The 12,833-nt window shown below is 39.3% G+C and overlaps 1 protein-coding gene across 5 annotated transcripts in view; it reads left to right on the forward strand.

Moving 5' to 3' along the window:
- dync2h1 (dynein cytoplasmic 2 heavy chain 1) overlaps window positions 1-12,833 on the forward strand; it is a 120,041-nt gene that overhangs the window by 78,210 nt on the left and 28,998 nt on the right. For all 5 annotated transcript variants that reach the window (XM_086261363.1, XM_086261365.1, XM_086261362.1 and 2 more), the window contains 5 exons: window positions 3,127-3,287; window positions 3,729-3,854; window positions 8,057-8,167; window positions 9,515-9,584; window positions 9,869-9,954. In XM_086261363.1, the coding sequence (XP_086117489.1) occupies window positions 3,127-3,287; window positions 3,729-3,854; window positions 8,057-8,167; window positions 9,515-9,584; window positions 9,869-9,954 (554 nt within the window). The remainder of the gene's footprint in view (window positions 1-3,126; window positions 3,288-3,728; window positions 3,855-8,056; window positions 8,168-9,514; window positions 9,585-9,868; window positions 9,955-12,833) is intronic.

Here is a 12,833-nt window from a genome sequence, read left to right on the forward strand (position 1 = left end):
ACCACACAGTGGAAATATTGCACTTAAGCAGTGTGATCTCTGGGTACAGCTTTGCTCGCTCTTTGAGGAATTCACTAGATTGTTGAATTTAAGGTCAGAGTTATGCACTGTCCTTGTGCTTATCTGTCAAAGTTTCCATCGATGACCCCCATGTCAAGTCTGAAGCACTCGTCCCTGTAGTTTGCTTTCTTAACCAAATATCTATCATAACAGAATGTCTGCTTGGTTGTGCAAACATTTCCAAGTCACCTTTGCACCGGTGCATTAAACTATCAAGGAATGGATGTGGACCCCTGTGGGTTTTCCATTTTCTGGCATTGTTGTTAATTGCAGATAAAAATTTTACACTGACAATAAAATCATTTGAATTCATTTCATTTTGTTGTCAGTTCCATATGATCAGAATGCAGTGAATGTCAAACATTTCCAAAATAATTTCCTAACTGAAATGTATACTCATTTGCCACTTTGTTAGGTACACCTATTAAGCTCTAATCAGTCAATCATATGGCAGCAATTTGCATTTAGGCAAATTGCTGTATGATCACGACGACCTGCTGAAGTTTAAACTGGTCATCAAAATTGTGAGATCCAGGCCTTGAAGGTAGAGGTCAGACTTGAATGGCAAGACTGCTACAAGCTAAAGGAAACCAACAGTAATTCAGATGACCACTTGCTGCAACCAGGTTATGCAGTAGAACATCACTGAATGCATAACACATCAGTCCTTGATGCAGATGGACTAGAATAACAGAAGACCACACTGCGTACCACTCCTGTCAGCTAAGACCTGCAAACTGAGGCTGCAATTTTCACAGGATCCCTTAAATTGGACAGAAGAAGATTGGAAAACCCTGCTGGTCTGAGTAGATTTGATTTCTGCTGCGTTATTCGGATGTAGGACCAGTAATCAATATGAAAGCATGGATGCATCCTGCCTTAAATCGGCAAGCTGGTGGTGTAATGGTGTGGGAAATATTTTCTTGGAAAACTTTGGGCCTCTTACTAATTGACTAATTGAGTATTGTTGCTGACCACAGCCATCCCTTTATGACCACATTGTTCCCATCTTCTGATGGTTTCTTTCAACAGCTCAAATAATCTCAAACTGCTTTCTTTGAAATGTAGTGGAACGGCAGATTCTCATCATGGATGAGCAGCTGGCAAATCTGCAGCAACTATGTGACCAAATTCTCAAAAGAATGTTGTTAAATCTTTGCCATTAATAATTAAGGCAGTTCTGAAGGCAATACTTGCAAAGTGTACCTAATAAAGGGTCCGGTGTGTGTATGTATTTTCCATCTCTCTGTCTTAGTGGTGTTATTTTCTGTTGTGGACTGAGCTTATTTCTCAAACACAAGTATCACATCTGTGTATCTATTTTTATACATAGGTAGACTTTTAAAAAAATCACTATACAGAGTTCATCTGCACAATCCTTACACGCGCAGTAACCCACTGATAACAGTGTACTGCGTGTACAATGGATGAGGTGGATAATAGTGCATGTATATTTGAAAGAGCTTGAGCGACAGACAGATGAAAAAGAAACAGAAGAGAAGAAGATTTTGTGTCTATGTGTATGTGTTTTTGGCAGTAAATCAGTATGCTAATGAGGCATGGTCTGTAATCCTCTTACAGCTAATCTCACTCAATCCCTCCAGTCCAGGCCTGGGCACTGCTCTCACACACCCAGGCATGCCTGAGTGAATACAACAGACACACACACATAGAGACTCGGTGCTTGCTCATACAACTTCTCAAAACACACAAAACCTCTTTCACAAAAATAGTGACTTTGACAGAAAGATAATGAAATTTTTATAGAAAGACTTGAATGCTCATAATGCCAAGGATTGTATGTGAGCACCGTTCTTTCACAGTCGCTCAGTGTTTCCTCAACAGCACTGTTTGAACCACAGAGAGACCAGTACTGTCCTTTTCCAGGCTCATCTTAGCCCTGTTTTTTGATAGCATGTTGTAAAGGCCAAGGTGAACTTTGCTATTCAGACGGAGGATGCTGGTCTGCAGCATGAATACTGATTACCTGCGCACGTCAAAGGTAGTTGTGTATGTAATTGTGCAGGCCCACGTTCTGCCAATTCTCCCTTACTTTGCAGAGACACATCACAAGCCATGTGGTCGGAGAACTGTTTTTCTTAGTGTTGCCATAGCGATGCGGCAAAAGGTCACTCGGCGATGTTCTCCACTAAGACCTTGTGTATGTGCATGCATGTGTACTTCAGTGCAGCAGATTGCATTTGGCAGCAGACACCAAAAGAATGTTCAGGATGGGGCAGCTGCGCCAACCAGAGAAGACAGCACTGTGCGTGTGTGTGTCTGTTTGTGTGCGCACGCTCGTATCTGAAAGCAATATCTGCTGATACTTGCACAAAAAACATCACAGAGGAATTTCTAACACAGCCACTCGTGCTCGGCGTGCCTGGATCATTGCATGTGTGTCACTATTAACCCATATCTGATATGTGATTCAATATATTACAGCGGGATTAGAGTTTAAGTATTCTCAATAAGGGGTTGCACACCACACGCACACACACACACACTGATATAGTAAGAGCTTGGCTTCTCAACACCAGGGGGCTGAAAAGGTGTTCTTCTCTGTGTGGTGAATTCTGCTGCATACCTAGTACTCAATATGCATAGCACATCACCCTCCTAAACTTTCTCTCTCTGTCTTTCATAGTGTCTTCCTCTTATTCCCCATCTCCCTTTCTCCATTACCTCCTTCTTTCCACTTTCCCTCATCCTTCCCTTTTTTCTTTTTTACCCCAGACCTCTCTTCACATCACCACCCCTTTAGGTGCTGTCTTCCCCTCCTTCTCTCTGTCTCCCTGTCTATCTCATCTATGTCTCCTTCTAACCCATCTGCCCTCACCAAATACCGCTTTGCTGCTATGTACTAGCATTTCCCTCTATTTCTTCTTTCCTGCTGTGTTCAGCCCTTGCTCTATACATTGCTAGTATCCTCCCTGCACAATATATCCACTTACTCTGACTCTGAGTACCGTATCAAATTTGAACGTAATGTTGACACACATTTTACAGATCCTTTTTCTGACTCTTTTTGTCATCTTCCTACTCCCTTTTTCCTCCTCTGTGCAGCTATGAAAGAGCTCTCACCCCCTCCTCTGAATCTGCGGCGTCTCTACACCGAGACAATGGAATGGGAGCCAGTGTTGATCATCATCTCTCCAGGGGCAGACCCTTCCCAGGAGCTCGCAGAACTAGCAGCCGAAACTGTTGGCAGGGACAATTATCATGAGGTAGCGAATAACAGTATAAAATGGTAGAAGTCGCAGCAGATTATCAAGTGCAGGTGGATTTTTTCTTATCATAACAGCAAGATCACAACTATAGAATCTAGCCCATTCAATTTAGTCTAGCCTGGAATCTAGTAATATACTACACACCTTAAAGGGGAAAACAGAAGGTGCTACAAAATGTCCTGTTGCTAAATAGTTGTTGACATATGTTTATTTGGCATATAAGTCTGAGAAAAGATGCTCTTACACAGCTGAAGTAATACAATGTGGTTATTATCACAATTTAAAAGCTGAAACTCAGTGATAATCTCACTTGAATCAGATATGTGCCTAACTTGTGAGTTATTACAGTGTAGTAATCAAGTTTCATACCAATTTCTCTGTTTCTCTCTCACCCCTCCATCTCTCCCCCCACTTCTCCTGCTCTCCCTCTCTGTGTAGATCTCCATGGGTCAGGGGCAGGCTGATGTAGCCTTAGCTACACTCAGAGAATGCTCCCGAAATGGAGACTGGCTTTGCCTGAAAAACCTTCACCTTGTCACCGCATGGCTTCCCCTCCTGGAAAAAGTGAGTACTCTGTCTCAGTGAGTTTTTGTCTGTGTTAGTGCCAGAGGATCAGCCGTTAGCTTTTATCTGTGTTCATGCGTCTGAGTGAGGTTTTTTTTTTGTATTTTGAACTATTTTTTGGGTTAATAATGGTTGAACAATAGAACCTGAAAAGGGGTCAGTTAGTTAGTCTGAATAGATTATTTATTCATGGATAAGAACTTGTGTCAGTCAACAGCTGGACTTTATTAACTAGCTCTGCATTAATGTAAAATGATATTACATTACATCAACGTGTGTGTGTGTGTGTGTGTGTGTGTGTGTGTGTGTGTGAGGGGGGTGGCGGGGGGGTTCACTCCAGCTTGTAAGTGTTTATCTGTAATGTTACAAAACTGCTACATACAAAAACAAAGCCAAGAACACATTCTGCTGGTTGCCCAAATTTCCATATCTAAAATTACCTTCTGTCCTTTGTCTACACATACACATTTTGTATTCTGCTATTCTGCCTGCCCACAATAGACTCTTTGGTGTTGTTTATGCCGCTGTGTTTCTACATTTGTCTCTCTGGACATTTACGTGTGTGTGTCTATGTGTATATGTGTTTGGATCTTGCTTTAAGTATGTGTGGATTATCATGTTGTGATGTCTTGTATATTTTAATTTCAGGGAAGATGGGCTTTTATCTTACAATAAATAGGATTCTTTTGTGTCTTGCAAATTTTTGGTTGTTTCTTTATTTTATTTTTTCCCGGGGTTCAGTTTCATTTTTTTGTTGCTGTAGCAGGCCACATCTGTCAGATGCCAAAAAAAAAAGCGATAATGGGAAGCAAAGCCCAAAGCAGACAGTTTCAAAGTTTAGCTGGTTTATTGACTCAAGGAGAGAAGATGTCATCGTGCAGAGATCCAAAAGACTGAGCAGGTTAGTCACTGGGAGAGGAGTAATTTGTAAGTCTGGGAATGATTGGTTTTAGTTATAGGAGGTTGGGCAGGCAGGCAGGTGAGTTGAGACATAGACTTCTTCAGTGAAGTTGAACAGACCTGCTCGATGGAAACAGGCGAGTTGCACTGAGTGGGGAGCCACTCTTTGGCCACTGGGGAAGTACTGAAAAGCAGGAAAACAAGAATATTACACTAAAAAATCTGCGAGAATGCTGGGGAGCCATAAAAAAGCCCGATTACCACTCTGAAGAGGCACACAACCTGGTGGACTCTGAGTGCTGGAGCCTGTCCTTAAGTAGTGGTTGTTGATAACAGTGTCGACCAACAGGTGACCAAACCGAAGAGTGGGAATCCGAGTCTCCTCCTGCCTAACCCAACGGGGACAGTGCAGGATGATAACGGTACCATATCGAGAGGAACCACTTCATGCTGTGATTACCCCCCGTATCTGTGTTTGTTTGAGCATAGCCCTCACCTGTATATGTGTGCCTGTGTGCGTGCCTTGGAGATAGCCAAGAGATCCCACGTGTCAGCTCTGCGCCCCCCTCCCTGAGTGTGACTTAAACCATGGCTTATTACAGCTCTCCTCTACTTCTTCTCCTAATATTTCACTTTGGATTTATCTGCTTGTTTTTCTATTTGTTTCCAACTCTATACCCCCGCCATCTTCTCACCAGGTTTTCACACCCCTCCCTAAATTTTACAAGTATAACTCTTTCTTTCCGTCTCTCCCTTTCTCTCGCTGTTTCATTGTTTCCCTCTTTGCGCAGCTACCGATGTAGTTGGGGCCTCAGCACTCGAGCTTGAAATGAAAAGCTGACGCAATGTGAGGAACGAGGGAGGCAAGGAGCGTAGGAAAGAATGGAGAAACTGAGGATGAAAATAGAAAAAAAACAGGGAAAATGAACTGAACCGCAACATTCTAACAAGAGAGGGGGTGTGTTTTAGTATACGCTTCAGTTTCTGTAGCTTCGTCCTTTTGCTTACCGTTTCTCCCGCTCTATGTTTTCCAGCTTCTTTTTCTTGCCCATCTGTCTCTCTGGTGTTTCCTTTCTTCACTAAAGCAGTTGGCCATTTAAAGAGATGGAAATAGAGGTGGAGAGACTGCAGAGAAGAGTGGTCAGTGTTCATAATCTGAGTTGGCAGGGCAGATGTCCTCTCATTGCTGTCTACTCATATTCTTCCACTTGTGCTATTTTCTGTCTCATTTTTTACATCAGTCACTCCATCTGTCTACTTATGGATCCTTCCCTCACTCTTGCAATCAATTTGCTTCTGTCTGTATTATTCCAGTATGAGGAAACAATGGCAAAATTTGATCCACACTTTTTATGATAAATCAGATACCGCCAGTGATGTGTTTCAGAATATCTGCTGTGATGTAATTAGTAACTGATCGAAATATGATATCTGTGTCTTTACAAGGATAATTCTTATCACTGGTGTGCTGATTCAGAGCCTATTTAGTTTATCTATTTGTGCATGAGTGGTTTGGCTTTCACACTCTGGACAGTGTGGATATATTCCAACAAAGAGAGATTTTGATTTGTGAATACTAAAATAGATTTATGCTCTCTCTAGCGTCTTCCTGCTCCTGCTTTCTATCCACACATCTACACATTTTCTTTTCCTCGTTGTTTTCTTCTTGGTCGTACACCATCCTGCAACGCTATAATCTGTTGCAGTGGAATTCTGATTGACGACGCTTCAGACAGACATATGCGTAGACACACTTACGCAATACACACCCACATACAATGGGGGACATCAAGTATTTCTTCAAGGGACATCAGTTCTTGTGGTCTTTGATTTTTTTGGGGATCATGTGAGCTGTCATGAGGATGACTTGAGCTCTAAATGATGCAGAAACACATTGATTACAGTTTGACTGTATGTGTGTGTGTGTCTGTGCTTGTATGAGATCAGATGACACAAGACCCTAAGGTGCCAGCAGGCTATTTTTAACCATGAGTCTTTGAGAAAAATAGAAAGAGATGGGGAAGGAATGTAAAGGGGAGACGTGAAAGAAAGAAAGCTAGAAATTGAGAGAGTAATGGAGTCAGGAGAAAAAAAGATGCTGAAAGAAGAAAAAGAAAAGTGAATGTGAAGTGAATGGGTTTGTCATTGTGGAGAATTTATCACAGTGCAATGATTCTAAAAGAGAAACAATTACATAAAAAGACAGACGGAAAACATGAAAGGATGAAATGTATTTACTTGAAGTATACTGCTCAAAAGTCTAGTTTAATTAGTATAATTTCCCTACATGCAGCACCTTGCAAAAGTCTTGAGGCACCTCTCATTTCTTTATATTTTGCTAGGAAAATAAGTGCAGTGATTTCTTGAAATTTGCAAACATACAATATAAAAGGTCAGTATTTGGTATGACCACCTTTATTCTGTAACACAACCTGAACTATTTTAGGCAGGCTTTCTTGTAATTTCTTTAAGTAGTCTTCAGGAATAGTTCTCCAGGCTTCTTGAAGGACATTCAAAGCTCTTCTTTGGATGTTGGCTGCCTGTTGTTCCGCTCTGTCAAGATCATTCCATACTGCTTCAATAATCTTAAATTCTGAACTCTTGGGAGGCCAATCCGTGTGTGATAATGTACCAGTGTGTGTTTTTCTATCCAGCTACGATGCATCTCCAAGCTCCTGGGTCAGATCTTTGCTTATTTTTTTTCAGATTTCTTAAGGACATAACTTTCAGATCCTATCTGTGTGCTGTAGATGTAGATCTTTTAGGCCAACCATCACTTCTCTGGTCCTCTACTCCTCTCTTTTTATTTATTTATTAATCTTGGCACACCATACCAAACTGTTTAATGACACACAGCACACCAGGCTGGTATATGCCAAGTTTTCAGCTAATAGCTCTTTTGGAATCATAGTGTTTATACAAAAATACAATTTTTATGCCTGTCAAACTGTGTTTTAGGCACTTTTCAAATATTCAGCCAAAGAAATTGAAAGTAATGAGTTTTTTCAACAACATTTTGTGCCTAAAGATACAATTTAACATTGGTTCTGTGCTAAGTTATTTTTTGCATAGACACAACACTGGCGCATTTCTTGAGTTTGGTGCCGTTTTTAGACTCTTGCACTCGTTTCATCATGTCAACCACTGAGTAAGGTTTATAGTTTGAAATATTTAAGATTTGCACAGATATGTGGGTTGGGAAGCAGTGGTGCTGGATGCATGTCATAAAACTCAGATTTCAGCATTGATTTATTGGTATATATATTAATCTATTTAATGTGCACACTCTTTTTCCTCTATAGGAGCTAAATGTGCTACGGCCCAAAGCAGGCTTCCGTCTTTGGCTGACAGCAGAAGTTCACTCCAGATTTCCCCCCATTCTGCTGCAGTCCAGCCTTAAGATCACTTATGAGGTATACACACACGCACACAAATACACATCCAATACCATAAGTTTGGTGTTTTAACCCACTGCACAAATTAGAGCTGTTCCAACACATTTTTGCAGGCATTCTGTACACATGCTTACATATCCTTATACTTATTACCACTTTTTATACAGTATCTCAAATCATCCTTGGAAACAGAATTTATCTATCTGTATCTCCCCTACTCCATATAATACGCCAGGAGATACAGAAGCCTGCAGTTTGTGTGTTAGTGACGCTGCTTTAGTGCTCTGTGTGTTTCTGATTCGAGTTGTGCTCATGGGGTTAGCTGCTTCAGCAGCCAAGCATGCTGCATGAACTTCCTGTCTGTTTCCCTATTTTCATCTTTTCTTTTTCTTCACAAACACTTGGAAAAATCTGTTAGTTTACATGTGTTTATACACATTATAACACAGTCTGGCTTACTGCAATACAAAATGTCTCGGCTCCAGGATAAGTGTTAACATTAATATCTGAAGCTATAAACTGATATATGTATGTAATATTTATTTAAATGGGTTAACTGGTTGATTTGTGCTACACCTAAACAAATATATCTAATCTACTGATTTGGTAACTTATCCAGTACATTGATCAACTTTGGCAAATTCTGTGTACGCCTTACTGGCAGTGTGCATTGTGAAACCCCCCAGATGGTGTACAAGATCTTCAGCTAAGCTGTTTATGTTTGAACAAAGTCGATGTATACTGATTGGTTTTAACTCAAATGGGCCATATTGTTGGCAGAGGAATGAAATGTTCAGAGAACTGTTTAGAGGAACAATATGTGTTGGATCATGTGGCAGATGCTTCAGCTAAATTATACCAAAACATTTATATAATTTATATTCAGTAGTTATGTGCACATGTAGTAGTTCTGTGTATAGTCTAATCTGTTCTTGCAAGAGTACCAAAGTACTCTGTGTCAAGAAGCTTCTGTTCCAGTCCTTCCTGTGGTTAATTATATGTTCAACACTGTCGAACTAAAGAATTATTTTTATATTTAATTTAGCTCTTCCTTTTTTTAATAAGTCAGTTGGTGGGCTACAAATAACTTACCTTACAGTTAATAAGTGCAGAAAGGATTTTCAGCCTTCCTGCTATGATTTTTTTTCAGTGTCTCGCAGTTGTCATACTTTGCCAGATTTTTGCTACGGTCATAAGTATTTTGTGTATAAATGCATTTGTTCAAAATATTTATGTGTTTGGAGCTTAGGATGTTTTTTTATGTTTGCAATTTTAGCTTTGAATTTACATGTGAATAATGTGCAGGATTAACACCTTTCACACTTTCACTTTTCCTCCTCCAACATCTTTCTTTCACAATTCCAGGATCCTCCTGGATTAAAGAAGAATTTGCTGAGGACATATGAGTCCTGGACTCCAGAGCAGATCAGTAAAGGTTGTCTCTCGTCTCTGAAATTGATACGTCAGAGTAGAATATACATCTCTGAACTCATCATGTGTCAGCCTTTTGAGATAGCTGACAAGTAGACCTGATGCTTATATTATAAATAATCTGTCTTGTAAAATGACAGTTCACTTTCTTTGATTATAATATAAGTACGTGTTCTTGCACTAGTATAATCACTGTTTGTGATATCACTGCCTATTAGCTTTAGCAGCTTGTCATGTGAACCAGAATCACAGATTCTGTGTTGTGACGTCGTGACTGATTGTGTGCAGGAGGTATTCTGGCCAGAGCCCAGTCTCTTTTCTGTCTGGGTTGGTTCCATGCCGTCTGTCAAGAGAGACGAAACTACATCCCACAGGTAAAATACTTAACATAATCATAGTTCTTAGTGCTTAATCGTCATGTGAGTGAGTACTCCAACCTTGTCATTGTTACTACGCACACAGCACATTTTCAAATTCCAAATCATTTGAAAATGATTTGTCCCTCTGATGAGAGAGGGTGTCTAACCCATTTAATCAAGGCGTACAAAATGATTAAACAACTTTAAAGAGGCTCTTCTGTTCAGAACTGAATGAGAACTGAAACATCTAAACAAACTTGAAGAAGTTGAGTTACCTTCTTTTTTTCAAGCTTTTAAGGACTACCATTACCTGGATGACTGAGAACCTACTCAGACACTGGACAATTAAAAATATTTGTTGTGAATAGTCAACATGGTTCTAAACTATATAAAATATAATTAACCTGATAGATGGGCCTGTAGCCGGATTAACGATTGATAAAGGATGTCACATTAGAGGGGTGGTGAAAGGTTGCTGCTATGAGTTTCTAAAATTTAGGATGACCAAAATTCATTCCCAGACCTATCAGTATCTGGAAAATACCTTTTTCAAATAGTGGTTTAAGATTAAGCCCAGTATTCAAGGAAGGCATGAAATGATGGTTAATTTAAGACAGACTTCAAACAACAAGAAATACGAAATATGTTAATATAATTAATACCTATTAAAGCAATAATAAAAAACATGAACAGATCAATTACAAATTATAAAAGAGAAAAAAGAAATGCAACATAGCAATAAAAATAATCTTTGAACACATTTTTATGTAGAAATGTTTTTCAAGAAGGGATTTAAAGCAAGTCACTGACTCTGCAAGCTTTATCTCTGCAGGCAGGTGGTTCCAAAGATGAAGGGTCACCTTTAGATTAAATCCTTGACTTTGGGACAGCCAGAAGGTACCCACCTGAGGGTCCAAGGCTCCAAACCAGCTTATATTGAATCAGCATCATTGCTGTGTAGTTCTTGGGCACAATAAATCAGTAAAATCTTGAAATCAATTGTAAAACATACAGAGATGCCATCTGTGGGACAAGGATTTTACATTAGATTCCAAAATGCATGTTCAGTGGGTTTGTAGTATTGAAGAGTATACAGTGGGAGAAATAACTACCTGATTCCCTGCTGAATATGTAGGTTTGAACATGAATGAACATTTAAAAATTGTAAACCTGAAATTAATGTGAAATAAAAACCTACAAAAACAAAAGAAATAAACAGAAAAAAGCATGACAGCTCTGTTAGGCAAACACACAAACTGAGTCTCTCTGTGTGTGTGGGTGTGTGCATGGCTGTGTGCATGTACCCATGCATGTGTAAATGTTTACATCCAGCCAATATAAGCCTTTGTAGTAACCCAGTCTGCTGGCCAACACACTGAGTTTGGTCAATAAACCCCACACTGGTGAGGCACCTGATGCTTGTCATGCATACTGCTTATAGAGCAATGTGTGTGCTATTTCTAATATAAAAGACAGTGAAGTATGGAATACTTTTGATGTTGGTGGCCAGTCGAAAGGAAATTAAATTGTCTCAACTCTGTCTTGACTCATGGCACATAGTGGAAGTAGAGCTTTTTTAGTCCATGCGAGTTCAGAATGTGTAACGTATATAAAAGCATTTAAGCAGTATTGAAGTAGGAACACGTGCTGGATTTGAGTCCTTTGAGGTGCTCTTGGAAATGGTCATCCAGGCTCCCAAAAGAAATCCAGATAAAGGCTGGAAAGCACAAATGCCCAAACTTGAGATTTTTAGGTTAAAAATGACCATGGCATGAGAATAAAGGCATCTGATATGTTATTTAAAAGCAAGTGCTTAGAGGTATTTATCAGTATTTTATTGTTTAATTTCTGTAATCACCATTTCTATAGATAAAATCTGGCTGTTTATTTTCTCAGTTTCGGGCATTGATGTATTGAGGTCATTCCATATCACTTCATCAAATCCCTCCAAATGACGATCTCTGATTTGACTGAAAACATCTTAAGGAATGATACACTTATTAATGATAATTATACAAAATTTCAGAGCCTCAGGCCAAAAATAGGAAAATGAGAGAGAATGCCATGTAATATTAATAGAAATATTAATAGAAACTTGCATTTTGTAAAAACATTCTGGGAATGTCACACTGAAGATGGATGGAAGAATGTTTTATCTCACAACCAAGCTTTAATATCTGTTAAATAATTTACCTGATGTTGACTGTGTTTTTTTAATGTTATGCACCTTGTCTATGAGAAGCTGTAAGTAAAAAAAATAATAAAAAATCTGCCCACCCAGCCTACCCACAACAATCAGGTTTCCACAGGCCTTCAAATCTGCTGTCAGAGACTGGATATGGAAATATTCTGTAGACTTAAAGCATCCATCTTTATATGTTAACCTGAGACACTCCTGAGAGTCCATATTCATACAATCACGTACCCTAAAATATTTGAAGGACCTAGCTCAAGGAGTTTTTTTAGATATTAGAATTTTAAAATGCCAAAATCCCAAAACAGCTTTAAAACGTGTGTAAAAACACCAATAACAATTTTTTAATCAACAACTCCAAAAATGTATTTAATTCTTGTTTTTATATTTCATGTATTAAATCAGAGTTGAAGGTTTAAAATGTCTGCATGAATGCAGAAATAACCCATAAAAATAGCTTTCGTAAAGTGACAGTCTGACATTCACTGCTACCTCACACAGCTTCAGGTGTGCGGGGGAGAGAAAGTAAGCATGTTCTTGCTCTTTTCTTAATGCAGCATTGTGACTTTTGTACCCTTTTGACGTGTACAGCTGAGTACAACATTATAAAAGAAAAAACCGAAGGTGTGTATTATTATGCTTGTTCCTTTCAAATCCTAACGAAACGAGATTCACTGGAAATCAGTCTTGGCTGATTCTT

Source organism: Aulonocara sp. 'chitande type north' Nkhata Bay, linkage group LG14, assembly GCF_057382095.1.
Source record: "Aulonocara sp. 'chitande type north' Nkhata Bay isolate Kocher_YH1m ecotype deep benthic linkage group LG14, A_spYH_male_GT1.1, whole genome shotgun sequence".
In the NCBI taxonomy this organism is placed as follows: domain Eukaryota; kingdom Metazoa; phylum Chordata; class Actinopteri; order Cichliformes; family Cichlidae; genus Aulonocara; species Aulonocara sp. 'chitande type north' Nkhata Bay.